This window comes from Pleurodeles waltl, chromosome 5 (assembly GCF_031143425.1).
Source record: "Pleurodeles waltl isolate 20211129_DDA chromosome 5, aPleWal1.hap1.20221129, whole genome shotgun sequence".
NCBI lineage: Eukaryota > Metazoa > Chordata > Amphibia > Caudata > Salamandridae > Pleurodeles > Pleurodeles waltl.
The window spans coordinates 1,049,740,455-1,049,756,154 of NC_090444.1; the positions used below are offsets into that span (position 1 = coordinate 1,049,740,455).

Genomic DNA, 15,700 nt, shown 5'->3' on the forward strand with positions numbered 1-15,700 from the left:
TTGTCTTTGATTGCACCTCAGACTCTTAGAATGTTGTAGATGTTAACCTTTTATCCCCCAGGATGTTATACACCAATAGGCCAAAGTTACAGCAGGCATACATTTCTGGCCTTCAACATTAATTTTGTGCCTTGACTTGACTGCGACTACAGAGAATATGCTTCCCTCCACGTACTGTGTACAGCATGCATTGGGGTTACATTGTGGTTTACCTCTAAGCAAGGCTATGGTGATGTTGGACCCGACCCTTTTTGCAGGGTCATCCCCAAACTTTTTGCCTTCCTCCTTCTGTTGTTCTGACCCTCTTTTGTTGGCTTTAGCACTCTGGACACTACCACTGCCGATAAGTGCTAAAGTGCACGTGATATCTCCTTTAAAACTTGGTACGATTGACTTACACATGTTTGGCACATTTAATTTACCTATAATCCCCTTGAACAGTGGTATCCCATGCACCCATGGCCTGTAAATTAAATGCTACTCGTGGGCCTGCAGCACAGCCTGTGCTGCCCACAGAAGTAGCCTTTCAAACCTGTCTCAGGCCTGTCACTGCAGGGCCTTTGTGCAAAGTTTACTGGCACATTGCCTTGCCAGCTAAAATTGCTTGTCAAGCCTGGAAACCCCCTTTTACCACATATATCCCTAAGGTAGGGCCTAGGTAGCCTCATGGGCAGGGTGAGGTGTAGGTAAAAGGTAGGACATGTGCCATCATTGTGTGACATGTCCTGATAGTGACAAACAGCCTATTTGATTTATCACTGCTGTGAGCGCTGCCCTTCTTATAAGTTTGCACTAGGAAATCGCCTCATGTATGTGTAAGGGGTCATTTCTGATCTGTGAGGAGTAGCATGGGCATGTTTAGTATGGTTGGAATGGTAGTGAGAAATCCTGCTTTTTTTTTTTTTTTTTTTTTTTAATCGGTTTATTAAACATTATACATAAACATTCTTACAATACACTATTCAGGATTTTACAGTCTGTCTGCATATATTTATAATCTAGTACGGTGCAGTTGCGTTGTTTTGCATAGGAATACAACTTAGAAACTATGTAACTGGTAGCTAGGGACATATCTGGGTGCCAATATGCACGTTTTAATTACAAGAGTGGAGATGGGCCATGCCTATCGAGGGGGGTGGTGTGAAGGGGGGCACGTTGGTTGTGTGTGTAAATAAGCTGGGGAGCTGTTGGCGGAATTGGAGGGGGCGACATGACGACCCGCGTCCAGAGCGCAATGAACGAGGCAAGATGCCAATTCCGAAAGGACATTGACTGGGGGTAGGTATCCTTAAGTGTCACCATTGTTGCACTGATGTATAATATAGGGGTGTCAGAACTAACAAATTGGAGGGCCGTGGTGGGGGTGTATGGTATAGAACGGGAAGGCAGATTCGGAGTGTTGGATACTTCATGGGGTGTACGTATCATCCCTGGCTTCTATGTTCACCACGAAAATGTCCCAGATTTCCCCCCCCCCCAGCCTCTGGATCAGGCCTTTGTGTTGTAGCTGGTGCAATGTCTGAGCCTCAGCAAGCGAACGGCTATGCAGGTCGCGGAGCCAGACGGTGTGTGGGGGAGCGTGTGGGGCTTTCCAATGCATGGCAATCAGGCGCTTAAAGACAGCAAATGCTAAATCTATAAATCTGTGTAGGTGCTTGCTATCCTTAGTTCGGTGACATATGCCGAGCAAACAGGATTCGGGTGTGGGCGTGAGAGTCTGACCCGCTACGTCTGCTGTGGTATCAGTGATTTGTTGCCAGGCCGTGTTGATTGGGTGGCAGCTCCAGACCATATGATAGAAGTCAGCCGCTGGGGTAGCGCATCTAGGGCACGCTGGGTTTGTGTTCGAGTACATCCTTTGAATGCGGGCCAGTGATAAGTATGAGTGGTGAATATAATTAAATTGGGTGTATCGGAGTCTAGTATTGCGGGACACAGTCTTGATCAGTGTGAGGGCTGCAATCCATGCTTTTTGTGTTAATGGTGTCGGGAGAACACCGACCCACCGTGCTTTTGCGTGCGTCAGTACCTGGCAGGCCTCAGTTATGAGCCCTTTATATAGTTTAGTTATGATGCTTTTTGCATCTCCTACAGTGAGGATTGCAGTGAGCATAAAGGATTGACATGGTTCTGCATTACCGGGGCCCCATAGACTAATAAGTAGGCTTTTGATAGCACTATGTGTCAGGAAAGCTCCTGAGTGCATATCCCCTGCGGACACAAGTTCTGCGAAGGTGCGCACTGTGGAGTTTGAGTAATAATGCCCCACGTTTAATGTACTTATGGCTCGCATATCATGGTGTATTGAGAGTGCAAGGATTCCCGGTAGTTGGGACAGTGGCAATAAGGGGGAATAAGGAGGTGTGGTGGTCTTGCCTTGGACGTGTCTGTGCCAGCAAAATCTTGCTGTTTCAAGTAGAATGGACTTTAACGGCGGGCGATGGGAGCCAGTCAGCAGTGAAGTTAAGATTGTTTGTGGTGCAGTGTATGCGCGCAGCCTTATGCTTTCTGTGGGTGGAGGTACCCTAAGCCATGTGGCGAGCCAGAGCAGCTGAGCCGCCGCGTAATATAATTCGAAGTTTGGCATGCCCAGTCCCCCTGCCTCCTGTGGGTATTGCGTTATTGATAGTGCTACTCTGCGCCTGTCCTTGCCCCAGAGCAGGTCCGTCATTAGAGTGCGCAGCTTGTGGAAGAACGCACGTGGCAGGGGCAATGGGAGGGCAGTGAAGTAGTATAGAAACCGAGGTAGGATGAGCATTTTGGCTATGGCTACCCGGCCCATGGGGGACAACGGGAGTGAGCACCAAAACGAGAGAGCGCTTCGGGTGGATCTCAGTGCTCTGTCGAGGTTGCCCTCTTTTAGGTCAGTAATGGAGTGGTAAATTTGTATGTCTAAGTATTTGAAAGTAGAAGGCGACCATGGTAGCTGATATTGGGGCAATGTCAAGTGAGAATTGCTCGTTACTGGGGTGAGTGGGAAGATGCCTTATTTTGCCCAGTTTATGCGCAAGCCGGAGGCTAGTGCGAATGAGTCCAGCAGTGACATTACTCCTGCCATGGAAGTTGAATGGTTATGCAGGTATATTAGGGCGTCGTCAGCATATAAGGAAATAATGTGATATGCATTAAATTCTAAAATGCCCCATGTGCGGGCGTTACTTCGTAGTTTGATTGCTAATGGTTCCATGGCTATTGCAAATAGTAGGGGGGATAATGGACAGCCTTGTCGAGTGCCCCTACCTATGGGGAATGCTTCAAATATAACCTGACCCATCTTAACACGAGCTGTAGGCTTAGAATACAGTGTTTTAATCAAACTGATGAAGACGTGCCCGAAACCAATTGCTTTTAGGGTGCGAATGAGGAAGTCCCAGCTTAGTGTATCAAACGCTTTTTCTATGTCTAGGGAGAGGGCCGCTGCTTCTGTCTCCATTACGTGATGCATTATATGAATTAGTCTTCTAATGTTTAAAAAGGTGCTCCTGCCCGGAATAAATCCCGACTGATCGGAATGTATTAAGTTTGGTAGGTAGGGAAGTATTCTATTTGCCAGGATTTTCCCTAATAGTTTACAATCTGAATTTAGCAGGGAGAGTGGTCTGTATGATTTCACGTCTAGGGGATCGCGCCCTGGTTTTGGAAGCACGACTATCAGGGATCGCGCATAGAGTCAGGGAGTTTTATCTTATTACGTGCTTCATTGAATACCTCCAGGAGTGACTGTAAAAGGCGAGCAGCATGGGAGCTAAAATATCTATAGGAAGGCCATCTGAACCAGGGGATATGCTGCGAGCCATTTGTGACAGAGCTAGACATATCTCTTCGATAGTGATGGGGCCGTCTATAGTATCTGTGTTGTCAATGATTTGTTGATTTTGGGGAACCACTGAGAGTATTTCAGCTAATTGCTGCTCGGTTGGGGGGGGGGGGGGGGGCGGGAGGAGGAGTGTATAAAGCTTGATAATATATGTGAAGAAGGCCTCATTGATTTCCACCTGAGTTTTGATAATGTTACCTGAGTTCAAGCGAATTGCGCCTATGGTCGAGGATTGTGTTGGTTGGCGAATTAGCCATGCTAATAGTCTGCCCAATCTATCTCCCTCGGCATGTTGTTTCGTCATGTAGTGTCTGTAATCATGTTTGCTTAATCTAGAGTCTGCCTCCCTGTAGTCTATTCTAAGCGAGTTTAGTTCTGCTAAAGCGGAATCACTTCGGGAGGTTTCCATCTAGGCTGTGAGAAACCCTGCTTACTGGTGTAAGTAAATTTTTTATTACTATTGTAGAAATGTCACTTTTAGAAAGTGGGCATTTCACTTTGCTTTTGACTCTTGTGCTTTGCAGCCTGACTCCAGTCCACGTCTGGGGTGGAGTGACAGCTGGACTTTGTTCATACTTTCTAGACAGCCATCACACAAGGAGGGTGGAAGTGTAACAGGATTATATTTGCATACTGAATAGTCTTCCTAGGATAGGAGATTGGGAGCTAAGGCACGCTTACATTTGTATAGGCTATGTCCTGCCCTCACCCAAAGGGCTTGTTTACCCCCTACTGATGCCTCGAGCCAGGGCTGGAATCGAGAGGGGGTGTTGTGCACTTTTAAATTTCCTTTGAAGTGCCCCCTAGATCAAAGACATTTTGAGTACAAGTACAGGGGCTGTAGCCTCATGTTTCTAGACACTGCGTGGACTTATAACCAGATGCTGCTGCTTCTGCACATTTCCAGAAGGAACTGTTATGCTGCTATGAGGAACCGCCATCAGGATTGTCCTGATTGTTGTACTGGCCTGCAGCCTGCTGGGTCATAAGACGGACTGTTGCTTTGCCTCAAGGTCCCTGATGTGCTGGCCTGCTGACTACTTTCCTGCCTGTGTGCCCCAGTGATCTCCCAGAGCCTGTTGACTGACCCCCAGGTTGTTTGTGACTCCAGGGTCATCAAGAAGGGCATAGGTGCCCCTCTGCTGTGGGACTCTGGTGGTCAGTGAGTCCGGCAGAGGGGTGACCTAAAGTGGGAGCCGTGCTGGAGTGCTCCCTATCTGGCCACATGATTGCTTTGTTTCTGCCCAAAGCTTGATGGGCGCGTCGCACTGAGGGCTCTCCCTAGGGTGTAGGTTGCGGAGCCGGGCATGCCCAGAGTCCCCAAAGCCAAGGGACTGCCCTGTGTGCTGGTTACTGCCGTGCCTCAGCCCTGCCTGCCTGGAAGGATCCAGGACCATGGACAACACTCCCTGCAGCCCTGTGTGGAGAAAGCAGCTGTCCGGTGCGGTGGGGTTATCTTGGGTGGATAGCTCACTTAACCCTGACAAGAGTGGTTGGGTCTGCTTGGCTTAGGTGCATACCCTAACCAACCAGAAACCCAATTTCTAAAAGAAGATCTCATCCTTTCCAACACTCACAGATCACATATATCCTGTTCAGCAGGTGCTACCTTGGTTAGATGGGCCTGGCTTCAGGGTTAGGAGTTCTCAGCTGTAGAAGTATCTCAACAGGCAGGTATAGTCAATCTGGACCACGTGACATGTATATTCACCCCTAAATTATGCAATATGTATATTCACTCAGGATCAGCTGACACGTATATTCACTCTGGATCACGTGACTTGTATATTTCCTATGAATAACGTGGCATGTATATTCGCTCTGGATGAGAAGAAGGACCATGTGTTGAAAATTACACATCTTCACCCGAATGTCTCAAATTCTGATTAAAACTAAAACCCTTTCTTGTCAATGAATTAAAAAAAAGATAGGTTTTGTTGAAATGTCACGTTGAAAATAAACTTGCCTCTTCATACATTTCTTTTTACTGAACTAGCGTACATACCCGCTTTACATCAGAGTGCAGAAAATACAATGTACCCTCTACACTTCCTTCTTTTCAGTGAAGCATCTTCGATTAAACTAGATAGATAAACCTGCCAGCAATGTCATTGACTTAGGGTGTTCTGAACGTATGTATTTTATGTAACCCTCAGTGAGTGATGAGTACTCTTTTTCATCACCTTGCAGTGACATAATTTTGGTACAAAGCCCCAACCCCTGTTAACATTAGAGGGAGTATTTTGAGTTATGATTTAACAAAGAATCTCATCACCTTAAAGTACCAGATTCCTATTGCAGGACACATGTATACTCCTCCCTGTTACAGCTCTACGTTTGAACTCAGTCCGGGAACTGCTACCCTTATGCTATAAAACAATAAACTTTGCTTCCTTGATATTAGTTTGTTTTACTCCCAGTTACTTTGATTATGTAGTTATATTTTTTAGTTAATATTTAGTATCCACAAGGCATTCAAATCAACTTTTATTCGTTAGACCAGCAATGTATTATTTACTACTGTTGGTTTTTCTTAGTGTCGAAATGTCTTTTAGGCATTCACATGCTTTCTAAACTTAATGAATACATGATAATTTGACTTCACTGCCCAAACCACAATCTGGAATCAAGGAAGGCTTTCTGAGACAGCGAGAGCAGCTGCCAGAGAAAACTTGTTATATTGACTTAGAGGCTAACCGGTGACGGCTAAAGGGCGAAGGAATAAGTGGTAAGAGCACATTTCAAGGCAACTACAGTGATTCCCACTCAAACATGATATACATAGAGGGGGATGGGACAAGGTTTGAAAATGTAGTAACAGAGGCAATAAAGTGTAAAACAGAAGGTGGAGGCAAAAAATGCTGAAATTGTTAAGAATAGATGCCCTAGTAAAAATGGAGTGAAAAAAATGGAAATAGCCTCTGCCTGAACACACAAAATCTGGAAAGTGTCAGAAGACCTTCCCTGTAGCGTGCCCTCGATCAAAATCGCATATATAAGTGCAGTAGCAATAACAGAGACTAGTCAAGAGCATGGATGGCAATCGTTTCAAAACCAGTAAGCATTTGAACAGGCTCTAGCAATGCTGGTACGGTGGCCGTGAATGGGTTCCTTATAAATGGTCAGCTCATGTTATATGTAATCTCACCAAGGGAAAGAACCAGGAAAGTCAGAGGATTATCTGCTGCAAATGCAACAGTCAAGGAGACTGGAGATTATGGTGACATAGTGCTTTATGGCACATAAAAGTGAGTCTGTACCTGGGAAAAGACAGTGAATATTTTAGTAATAGATAATATGGTTGAAAATAGCTAGGAATATATCAGAATATAGATGTGGAGCCAGATCCTGGGCCCTGAAGAAATTGATATTTTGATTGATACCTCCTGTAGATTTCTCATATTTGAATATTCCTCCCAGATGTCAAACTGGATATGGAAATATTGTATTCCAAACAAGTGCCTTTTTACGGTACTAGGTGGCACCAGCACACATCCAACTGTGGATCCTCTCAGCCTCGTCAGATGTGATAACATGGAACAATACAATACATGTGCCACCCAGCACCCGGATGTCAATTAATTTGTTCTCCCGCATGTGACAAACTGGGATCCAAGGCTGTCTCCGTTATAACACAAAAAGACTAAGTGTGTCTATATCAATAAGTTAAAAGTGAACTAATAAATGAGAAGCAGAATGTGGAAATCAACTGTCTTTTCTATATGGATGAAAGATTCATTATTTAGAAGTGGGAAGTCGTAATAGGTTTAACCCTTTATTTAGCTAGCCAGAGAGAAGGAAAGCTTGAGGAATGTATTTTCTGTCTGTTACCATCAAACGTTGGATTGTGCTTTTCTTTCAGGTCAGTGCTTAGTTTATAAAACAAAAATTGTAGTGGCCTAAAGTTTTGCTCAATATCCTGCAACCGGCGGTACAGGAGGGTAAATTGCCAAATTCCAAAGATATGTAGTCTTAGTCCCACCTCATGGCTCTTTAATCCATTCCCTACATCTTTATCTCAAACTTTAAGTTTCTCTTTCAGCTCTATCCACCTTTTTCACTTTCTTTTTTTCATTTCATTTATCACACTGCTTCTTTCCCCCTTCTCTGTTTTTCTGCCATGACCTGGCTCAAAGCCTGATGAGGAAAAACAAGTGCCTGTCCCCAAACACGAGTGCCCGTTGGTTCCATCTGCAACCACCAACACAAATTAAGCATTGTTGCAGGTACAAGAGAATAGTAACCACAAGTACTAGATATTGGACAGATGTGTGTGGTTGACAGGAGGAAGCTGTGCAGCAAGACGCATAAGCAGTGCTAGAAAACAAAATGTGAATTACACTTCTGTTTTTCAGTGCCCAGGACCACCACACCATGTTGGTGCTGCATCCTTCTAGAGTTGTAAATATTGCATCTAATGAGATACCTGTATGATCTCTGTATCAAGGTCTCCACCCAGAAGCAAGTCAGCAATGTGATAAACGTTGAATTCCAGATTATGGAACAAAGCAGAGATGCAGAAAGACCTAAACAAAGACATTTTCATTGTTTGGGTAAGATATCTTGATAATAATGATAAAGGATTACGTCACTGTTACAGTAGGTGCTTCGAAGTGAACGTCCATTTTGCTGTCATGTTCAGGATGGAATGAAGCAGTCAGGGAAAGGAAAAGTGATAGTCAACAAAGTTATGAATGGAATTCACACATGCTCAAGCACGTCTAAGAAAAAAAGGCTGCAACAATACAAAGCCAATCCTCAAACAGGATGAGATCTGCAGATTCGGCTCCACAAAAGTGCATGATTGATTAATCAGATAATAGACAGTGTTGCTCTCAGTCATCAAAGAAGTTCTTTCTTTGGAAAAGGTGTCTCCTAGATTTTCTAAATGTGCTTCAGTTAGCAGAGTTTACATGTAAGCCGTGTGTTTCAGGACACTTAGATTCAGGCCTATTTAGTGGATGCATGGTGGATTGTCAGTGGCACTTCGAAGTATATCTTCAGAAAATAAGAAATATTGCATCGAAGACAGGCATCAACAGAATGATTAATTACAAGTCAATATATCCAAGGGTTCTTTTTGTAGTCAGAGTATCAGATCCCAAATACATTAGGAACAAAGAATCTTGTTTATTAAGAATTCTAAGGGAATAACCTTCTTTTGGTGCAAGGAGCAAAAACATTGCTTCCACTCGGGATGTGGATTCACTCTCAGAGTTAGGACTGTGACAAAGAAGCCTTGGACTCGGAATCACAAAGATTACGGGCATAAAATCAAACCAATTCTCAACTCTACAAATACATAGGCTTGATATTCCAGAAAACCTGAGACAACTATGTCTTCAGTGCTTACACTGGTTGTATTGTGCCAAATGCTGTGTTTCACTTTTCCAAGGGCAGCTACAAACGCCACCATAGGTCCTTGCATTTGCTGTTAACTTTGTACGAATCCACTGTTTGGAGCTGTGCTCATTGGCAAACAGTGCATAGGCCATACCAAAAAATAGGTTACATTTTTTGGACCCTTTACACCCACCATATACTTGAAATTGACTTTTTCATTTAGAGAAGGTATAGTTGACATACTACCCAGAGAAAAACAAACCTTCGTAGCTCACAGATACACAGTAAGCTCCATATTAAGAAAGATAGAGAACTGTCTAACCGGATACATAGGTTTGGAACTTAGAATTTTCCTTCAAGAAATGAAATGCAACTCACCTGCTTTAGGTAGTAAATTTCTTCTCGGTTCTTCAGGGCCCTCAATTGGTTGCTCAGCTAAGAAAACTCTTGCTTGGTCTACCGTGTTCAATATGGTCTGCTCTTTTTCCTTTAACTCCCTCCTCAGAATCTGAAGTGAGACCATTAGTTTAAAATGGAGGCTGGGGACTGTTGTTAAAGCACAACACATTTGAAATACATGTTTCTAAAGAGTCACAACACTCACACAATTCAAGGAATATAACAAAAATGTGCATTTAAAGGCATAGTTTAATAGAACAGTTTGAAGCAAAGTGGCAGATTAACGACCGAACGTAGAAATGACACGTGAAAAAATAAATGTACCATTACATTTTTTATGTAGCACAGATGTTGCTGTTTTACACGGGTACACATAACTATGACAAAATTCATAAGCAAGAAACAGATGATAGGATGAGTCATGGCCACCGAGATTTTAACTTGTGAACTTGACGTTACACGTCAATTTCTGGAGAGGGCCTAAGAGCTCACTGAGACAGATCTGGTATAACACTAGTGTGTATGATACTTTTGCACAGCTGATGGATGTTCCAATAATCTAGAAAATTTTAACTTAAGGTTAAATCAGAAAAGAATACCTGAGAAGGAGCAAACACAAACTGATGGAAATCTGAGGGTAAACTTATGAAATGTCCCAAATTCAATATTAAAACTGATTCTCCCTCCACTCCCTATTTAACGTTGGTCAATTTATATGAGAGGAAACTTGGATACACGAACACATGGAGTAGAATGTCCAAGTTGCTCATTTAATTCTGCGTAATAATCTTTCACTACAACACTTACATAGTAGATGTTCCTACCTTAACTAAAAAGTCTGCAACAGAATATTAAGCTGTCCAGGAAAATCAACTTGGCTTGGTGCAAATAATCGGCATAAAATTATAACACGCAAACGTCCATCGTGGACAGGCACAGCCTTACAAAGAAGGCAATAGTTACACAGAAGTTAATTAGCGATCTTACCAACTTGAATGCAGTATTTAAGACCCCTTAGATGTCCTAAGTGAAAATACACTAGTGCAACTGGACCATGCCGCATTGCTTGATGAAACTACTCTCATCTCTAAAATTGAAAAGTCTGCTTTAACCCCTTAGTTGTTGGGCCTTTCCCTCCCCAAGTGATGAGCCCTTTTTTTGGCTATTTGGGGTAGTTTGCGCTTAGGCCTTCATAATGTTTTGTCCTCATAAGCTATCCACGCCAAATTTACATCCTTTTTTTCCCAAACATCCTCGGGATTCTAAAGGTACCCATAGTTTGTGGGTTCCCCTGGAGGAGACCAAAAAATTTGCGAAAACACAGATTTTTTTTTTTTTTTATGGGAAAAAAAGGGCTGCTGAAGAAGGCTTGTGTTTTTTCCCCTGAAAATGGCATCAACAAAAGGTTTGCGGTGCTAAAATCACCATCTTCCTAGCTTTCAGGAACAGGCAGACTTGAATCAGACAACCACATTTTTTAACACAATTTTGGCATTTTACTGGGACATACCCCATTTTTATTATTTTTTGTGCTTTTAGCCTCTTTCCAGTTAGTGACAGGAATGGGTGTGAAACCAATGCTGCATACCGGAAAGCTTAACATTTCTGAAAAGTAGATAAAACTCTGAATTCAGCAAGGGGTCATTTGTGCTGTCCTACAAGGTTTTCCTACAGAAAATAACAGCTGAAATAAAAAAAAAATGAAATTGAGCTGAAAAAAAACAGCCATTTTTCTCCACGTTTTAGTCTAAAAAATCTGATATTGCAGGAAAAAGTTATAAAGCTATATATTGTTACATCTGCTGGACTCTTCTGGTTGCAGGAATATATAGGGCTTGTAGGTTCATCAAGATCCCTAGGTACCCAGAGGCAATAAATGAGCTACACCTTGCAATGGGTTTTAATTCTATACTGGGTATGCAGCAATTCATTTGCTGAAATATAAAGAGTGAAAAATAGATATCAAGAAAAACTTCGTATTTTCAAAATGGGCATAAAATAAGGTGTTGAGATGCATTGGTTATTTGCACATTGCTGAAATCTGGGGTGCCCATACTAGCATGTGAATTACAAGCCATTTCTCAAATATACGACTTTTTTTACACACAGTCTTACATTTGGAAGGAAAAAATTTAGAGAAAGACAAGGTGCGATAACACTTGTTTTGCTATTCTGTGTTTCCTCAAGTCTCCTGATAAAAATGGTAACTCACTTGCGTGGGTAGGCCTAATGCTCGCGACGGGAAACGCAACATGGACACATAAAATTTTTACATTGAAATCTGACATGTTTTTTGCAAAGTATCTAGCTGTGGATTTTGGCCTCTAGCTCAGCCGGCACCTAGGTAAACCTACCAAGCCCGGGCATTTTTTAAAACAAGACACCTAGGGGGATCCAAGATGGAGTGACTTGAGGGGTTCTCACCAGGTTCTGCTACCAAGAATCCTTTGCAAACCTAAACAAAAACACTTTTTCCTCACATTTCAGTGATAGACAGTTCTGGAATCTGAGAGGAGCCACACATTTCCTCCCACCCAGCATTCCCCCCAAATCTCCCGATAAAAATGGTACCTCACTTGTGTGGGTAGGCCTAGTGCCATCGACAGGAATAGATCACACAACGGTCAATGTTGGTCCTTGCATGAGGGCAACTGTTGACACTGGGGTGATTCATTCCGGGAGCAGGCACTAGGTACAGCCACTCAAGTGGGGTAGGAATTTTGTGGATCCCAGCATATTCCTGTAGTTTGTGTGAGAGGAATACAAGAAAAATAGAGTTTTTATTCAACATTTCAGTTATTGCAGGGCATTCTGGGTAAGAAAACTTTGGGGAATCCACACAAGTCACACCTCTGTGGACTCCCCCGGACGTCTAGTTTCCAGAAATGTCTGGGTATAGTATGTTTCCCTATATGGCCGCCGAGCCAAGGACCAAAAACACAGGTGCCTGCCAACCAGTTTGTTTTGTGATAGATCATTTTGATGTCTCCACAATACGATTTGGGCGGTGGAATTTGGGGCTGAACTAAATTGGGAAGCTCCCAAGAGAGCACGCTCTCTCTCTGTGCTTGCCGCTGCATGCGCCCGCTCTCTGGGTTGGGCTAACCCGCTATTGTCCCGTTGCACAGACTGTGCTTGCGAACGGACAGCAGGACTGTCCTCATCACCTCCCTCAAATTACTGGAAGAGGAGTTATCGAATGGGAATCCTCCAACTGAAAAATCACTCCCAGAGTCTGTGCCATTGTCCTATCCCTCAGATGCGGTCTCAGTATCTGCTGTCTCAGCCTCTGATCCTATGTTAGAGCTGCACTGTATAACCCGAGTGAGGGCTTGAGCAGCAGTCATCCAACGAGATGCCATCTCTGCTACTGGCTAAACTGTTGCTCTAAAACACTAGCCTACGTAGACAGCCACCTTACGTTTGGTTTTTCCCCTCAATCAGCACGTTCTTTCAAGACACTCAATGAAGACTATAAAAGAGACTCATGGGAAGGTTTTTTATAAACTGTGAACAAGACCGAGAGGTCAAAACGCGTTGGTGGTGTCGTTGGAGTACACTTTTGGATTAAGTAATAAACTCTCCTGGAGAGAAATATATATGGAAAATGTCACTTACCCAGTGTACATCTGTTCGTGGCATTAGTCGCTGCAGATTCACATGCTGTGCACATCCCGCCATCTGGTGTTGGGCTCGGAGTGTTACAAGTTGTTTTTCTTCGAAGAAGTCTTTTCGAGTCACGAGATCGAGGGACTCCTCCCATTTCGGCTCCATTGCGCATGGGCGTCGACTCCATCTTAGATTGTTTTCCCCGCAGAGGGTGAGGTAGGAGTTGTATATGCTAGTAATAGTGCCCATGCAATGGAGTGAATACGTATGTACATAATGTAGTTTAAAGTAATATATATATTTACAAATATACAGATGTTCAAGATCAACTTCTAAACGGCTACAGGCTCCCAGGGAGGCGGGTGGGCGCATGTGAATCTGCAGCGACTAATGCCACGAACAGATGTACACTGGGTAAGTGACATTTTCCGTTCGATGGCATGTGTAGCTGCAGATACACATGCTGTGCATAGACTAGTAAGCAGTTATCTCCCCAAAAGCGGTGGTTCAGCCTGTAGGAGTTGAAGTTGTTTGAAACAATGTTCGTAGTACTGCTTGGCCTACTGTGGCTTGCTGTGTTGTTAGCACATCTACACAGTAGTGTTTGGTAAATGTATGAGGCGTAGACCATGTAGCTGCCTTACATATTTCAGTCATTGGAATATTTCCTAGAAAGGCCATGGTAGCACCTTTCTTTCTAGTTGAGTGTGCCTTTGGTGTAATAGGCAGTTCTCTTTTTGCTTTAAGATAACAGGTTTGAATGCACTTAACTATCCATCTAGCAATGCCTTGCTTAGAAATTGGATTTCCTGTATGAGGTTTTTGGAAAGCAATAAATAATTGTTTTGTTTTGCAAATTAGTTTTGTTCTGTCAATGTAGTACATTAACGCTCTTTTGATGTCTAATGTATGTAGTGCTCTTTCAGCTACAGAGTCTGGCTGTGGAAAGAACACTGGTAATTCTACTGTTTGATTTAAGTGGAACGGTGATATGACTTTTGGTAAAAATGTAGGATTTGTTCGTAGAACTACTTTATGCTTGTGTATCTGAATAAAAGGTTCTTGTATGGTAAATGCTTGAATCTCACTTACTCTTCTTAAAGATGTGATGGCAATTAAAAATGCAACTTTCCATGTTAAGTATTGCATTTCACAAGAGTGCATGGGCTCAAAAGGTGGACCCATGAGTCGTGTTAAGACAATGTTGAGGTTCCATGAAGGAACTGGTGGTGTTCTTGGTGGTATAATTCTCTTTAGATCTTCCATAAATGCTTTTATGACTAGTATCCTAAATAGAGAAGTTGAGTGCATAATTTGCAGATAAGCTGAAATTGCTGTAAGATGTATTTTAATGGAAGAAAAAGCTAGCTTTGATTTTTGCAAATGTAGTAAGTATCCTACGATGTCTTTGGCAGATGCGTGTAAGGGTTGAATTTGATTATTATGGCAGAAATAAACAAATCTTTTCCACTTATTTGCATAGCAATGTCTAGTGGTAGGTTTCCTAGCTTGTTTTATGACCGCCATACATTCTTGTGTAAGGTCTAAGTGTCCGAACTCTAGGACTTCAGGAGCCAGATTGCTAGATTCAGCGATGCTGGATTTGGGTGTCTGATCTGTTGTTTGTGTTGCGTTAACAGATCTGGTATGTTTGGTAGTTTGACATGAGGCACTACTGAGAGGTCTAGTAGTGTTGTGTACCAAGGTTGCCTTGCCCATGTTGGTGCTATTAGTATGAGTTTGAGTTTGTTTGGACTCAGCTTGTTTACTAGATATGGAAGGAGTGGGAGAGGGGGAAAAGCGTAAGCAAATATCCCTGACCAACTCATCCATAACGCATTGCCCTGAGACTGATCTTGTGGGTACCTGGATGCAAAGTTTTGGCATTTTGCGTTTTCCTTTGTTGCAAATAGATCTATTTGTGGTGTTCCCCAACTCTGGAAGTAAGTTTTCAGTATTTGGGGGTGAATCATTCGTGGATCTGTTGGTGATCCCGAGAGAGATTGTCTGCTAACTGATTCTGAATTCCTGGAATAAATTGTGCTATTAGGCGAATCTGGTTGTGAATTGCCCAATGCCATATTCTCTGTGCCAGGAGACACAACTGTGTTGAGTGTGTGCCTCCTTGTTTGTTTAGGTAATACATTGTTGTCATGTTGTCTGTTTTGACAAGAATGTGTTTGTAGCTTATTATGGGTAGAAATGCTTTCAGCGCTAGAAATACTGCCAATAGTTCTAAGTGATTTATGTGAAACTGTTTTTGGTGAGTGTCCCATTGTCCTTGGATGCTGTATTGATTGAGGTGTGCTCCCCACCCTATCATGGAGGCATCTGTCGTTATTACATATTGTGGCACTGGGTCTTGGAAAGGCCGCCCTTGGTTTAAATTTATACTGTTCCACCATTGAAACGAGGTGTATGTTTGGCGGTCTACCAACACCAGATCTAGAATTTGACCCTGTGCCTGTGACCACTGTGATGCTAGGCACTGTTGTAAGGGCCGCATGCGAAACCTTGCGTTTGGGACACTGG

At 43.1% G+C, this 15,700-nt stretch overlaps 1 protein-coding gene across 7 annotated transcripts in view; it reads right to left on the reverse strand.

Annotated features, from left to right (window-relative positions):
* UTRN (utrophin) overlaps positions 1 to 15,700 on the reverse strand; it is a 1,374,288-nt gene that overhangs the window by 372,514 nt on the left and 986,074 nt on the right. For all 7 annotated transcript variants that reach the window (XM_069235249.1, XM_069235248.1, XM_069235247.1 and 4 more), the window contains one exon: positions 9,539 to 9,668. In XM_069235249.1, the coding sequence (XP_069091350.1) occupies positions 9,539 to 9,668 (130 nt within the window). The remainder of the gene's footprint in view (positions 1 to 9,538; positions 9,669 to 15,700) is intronic.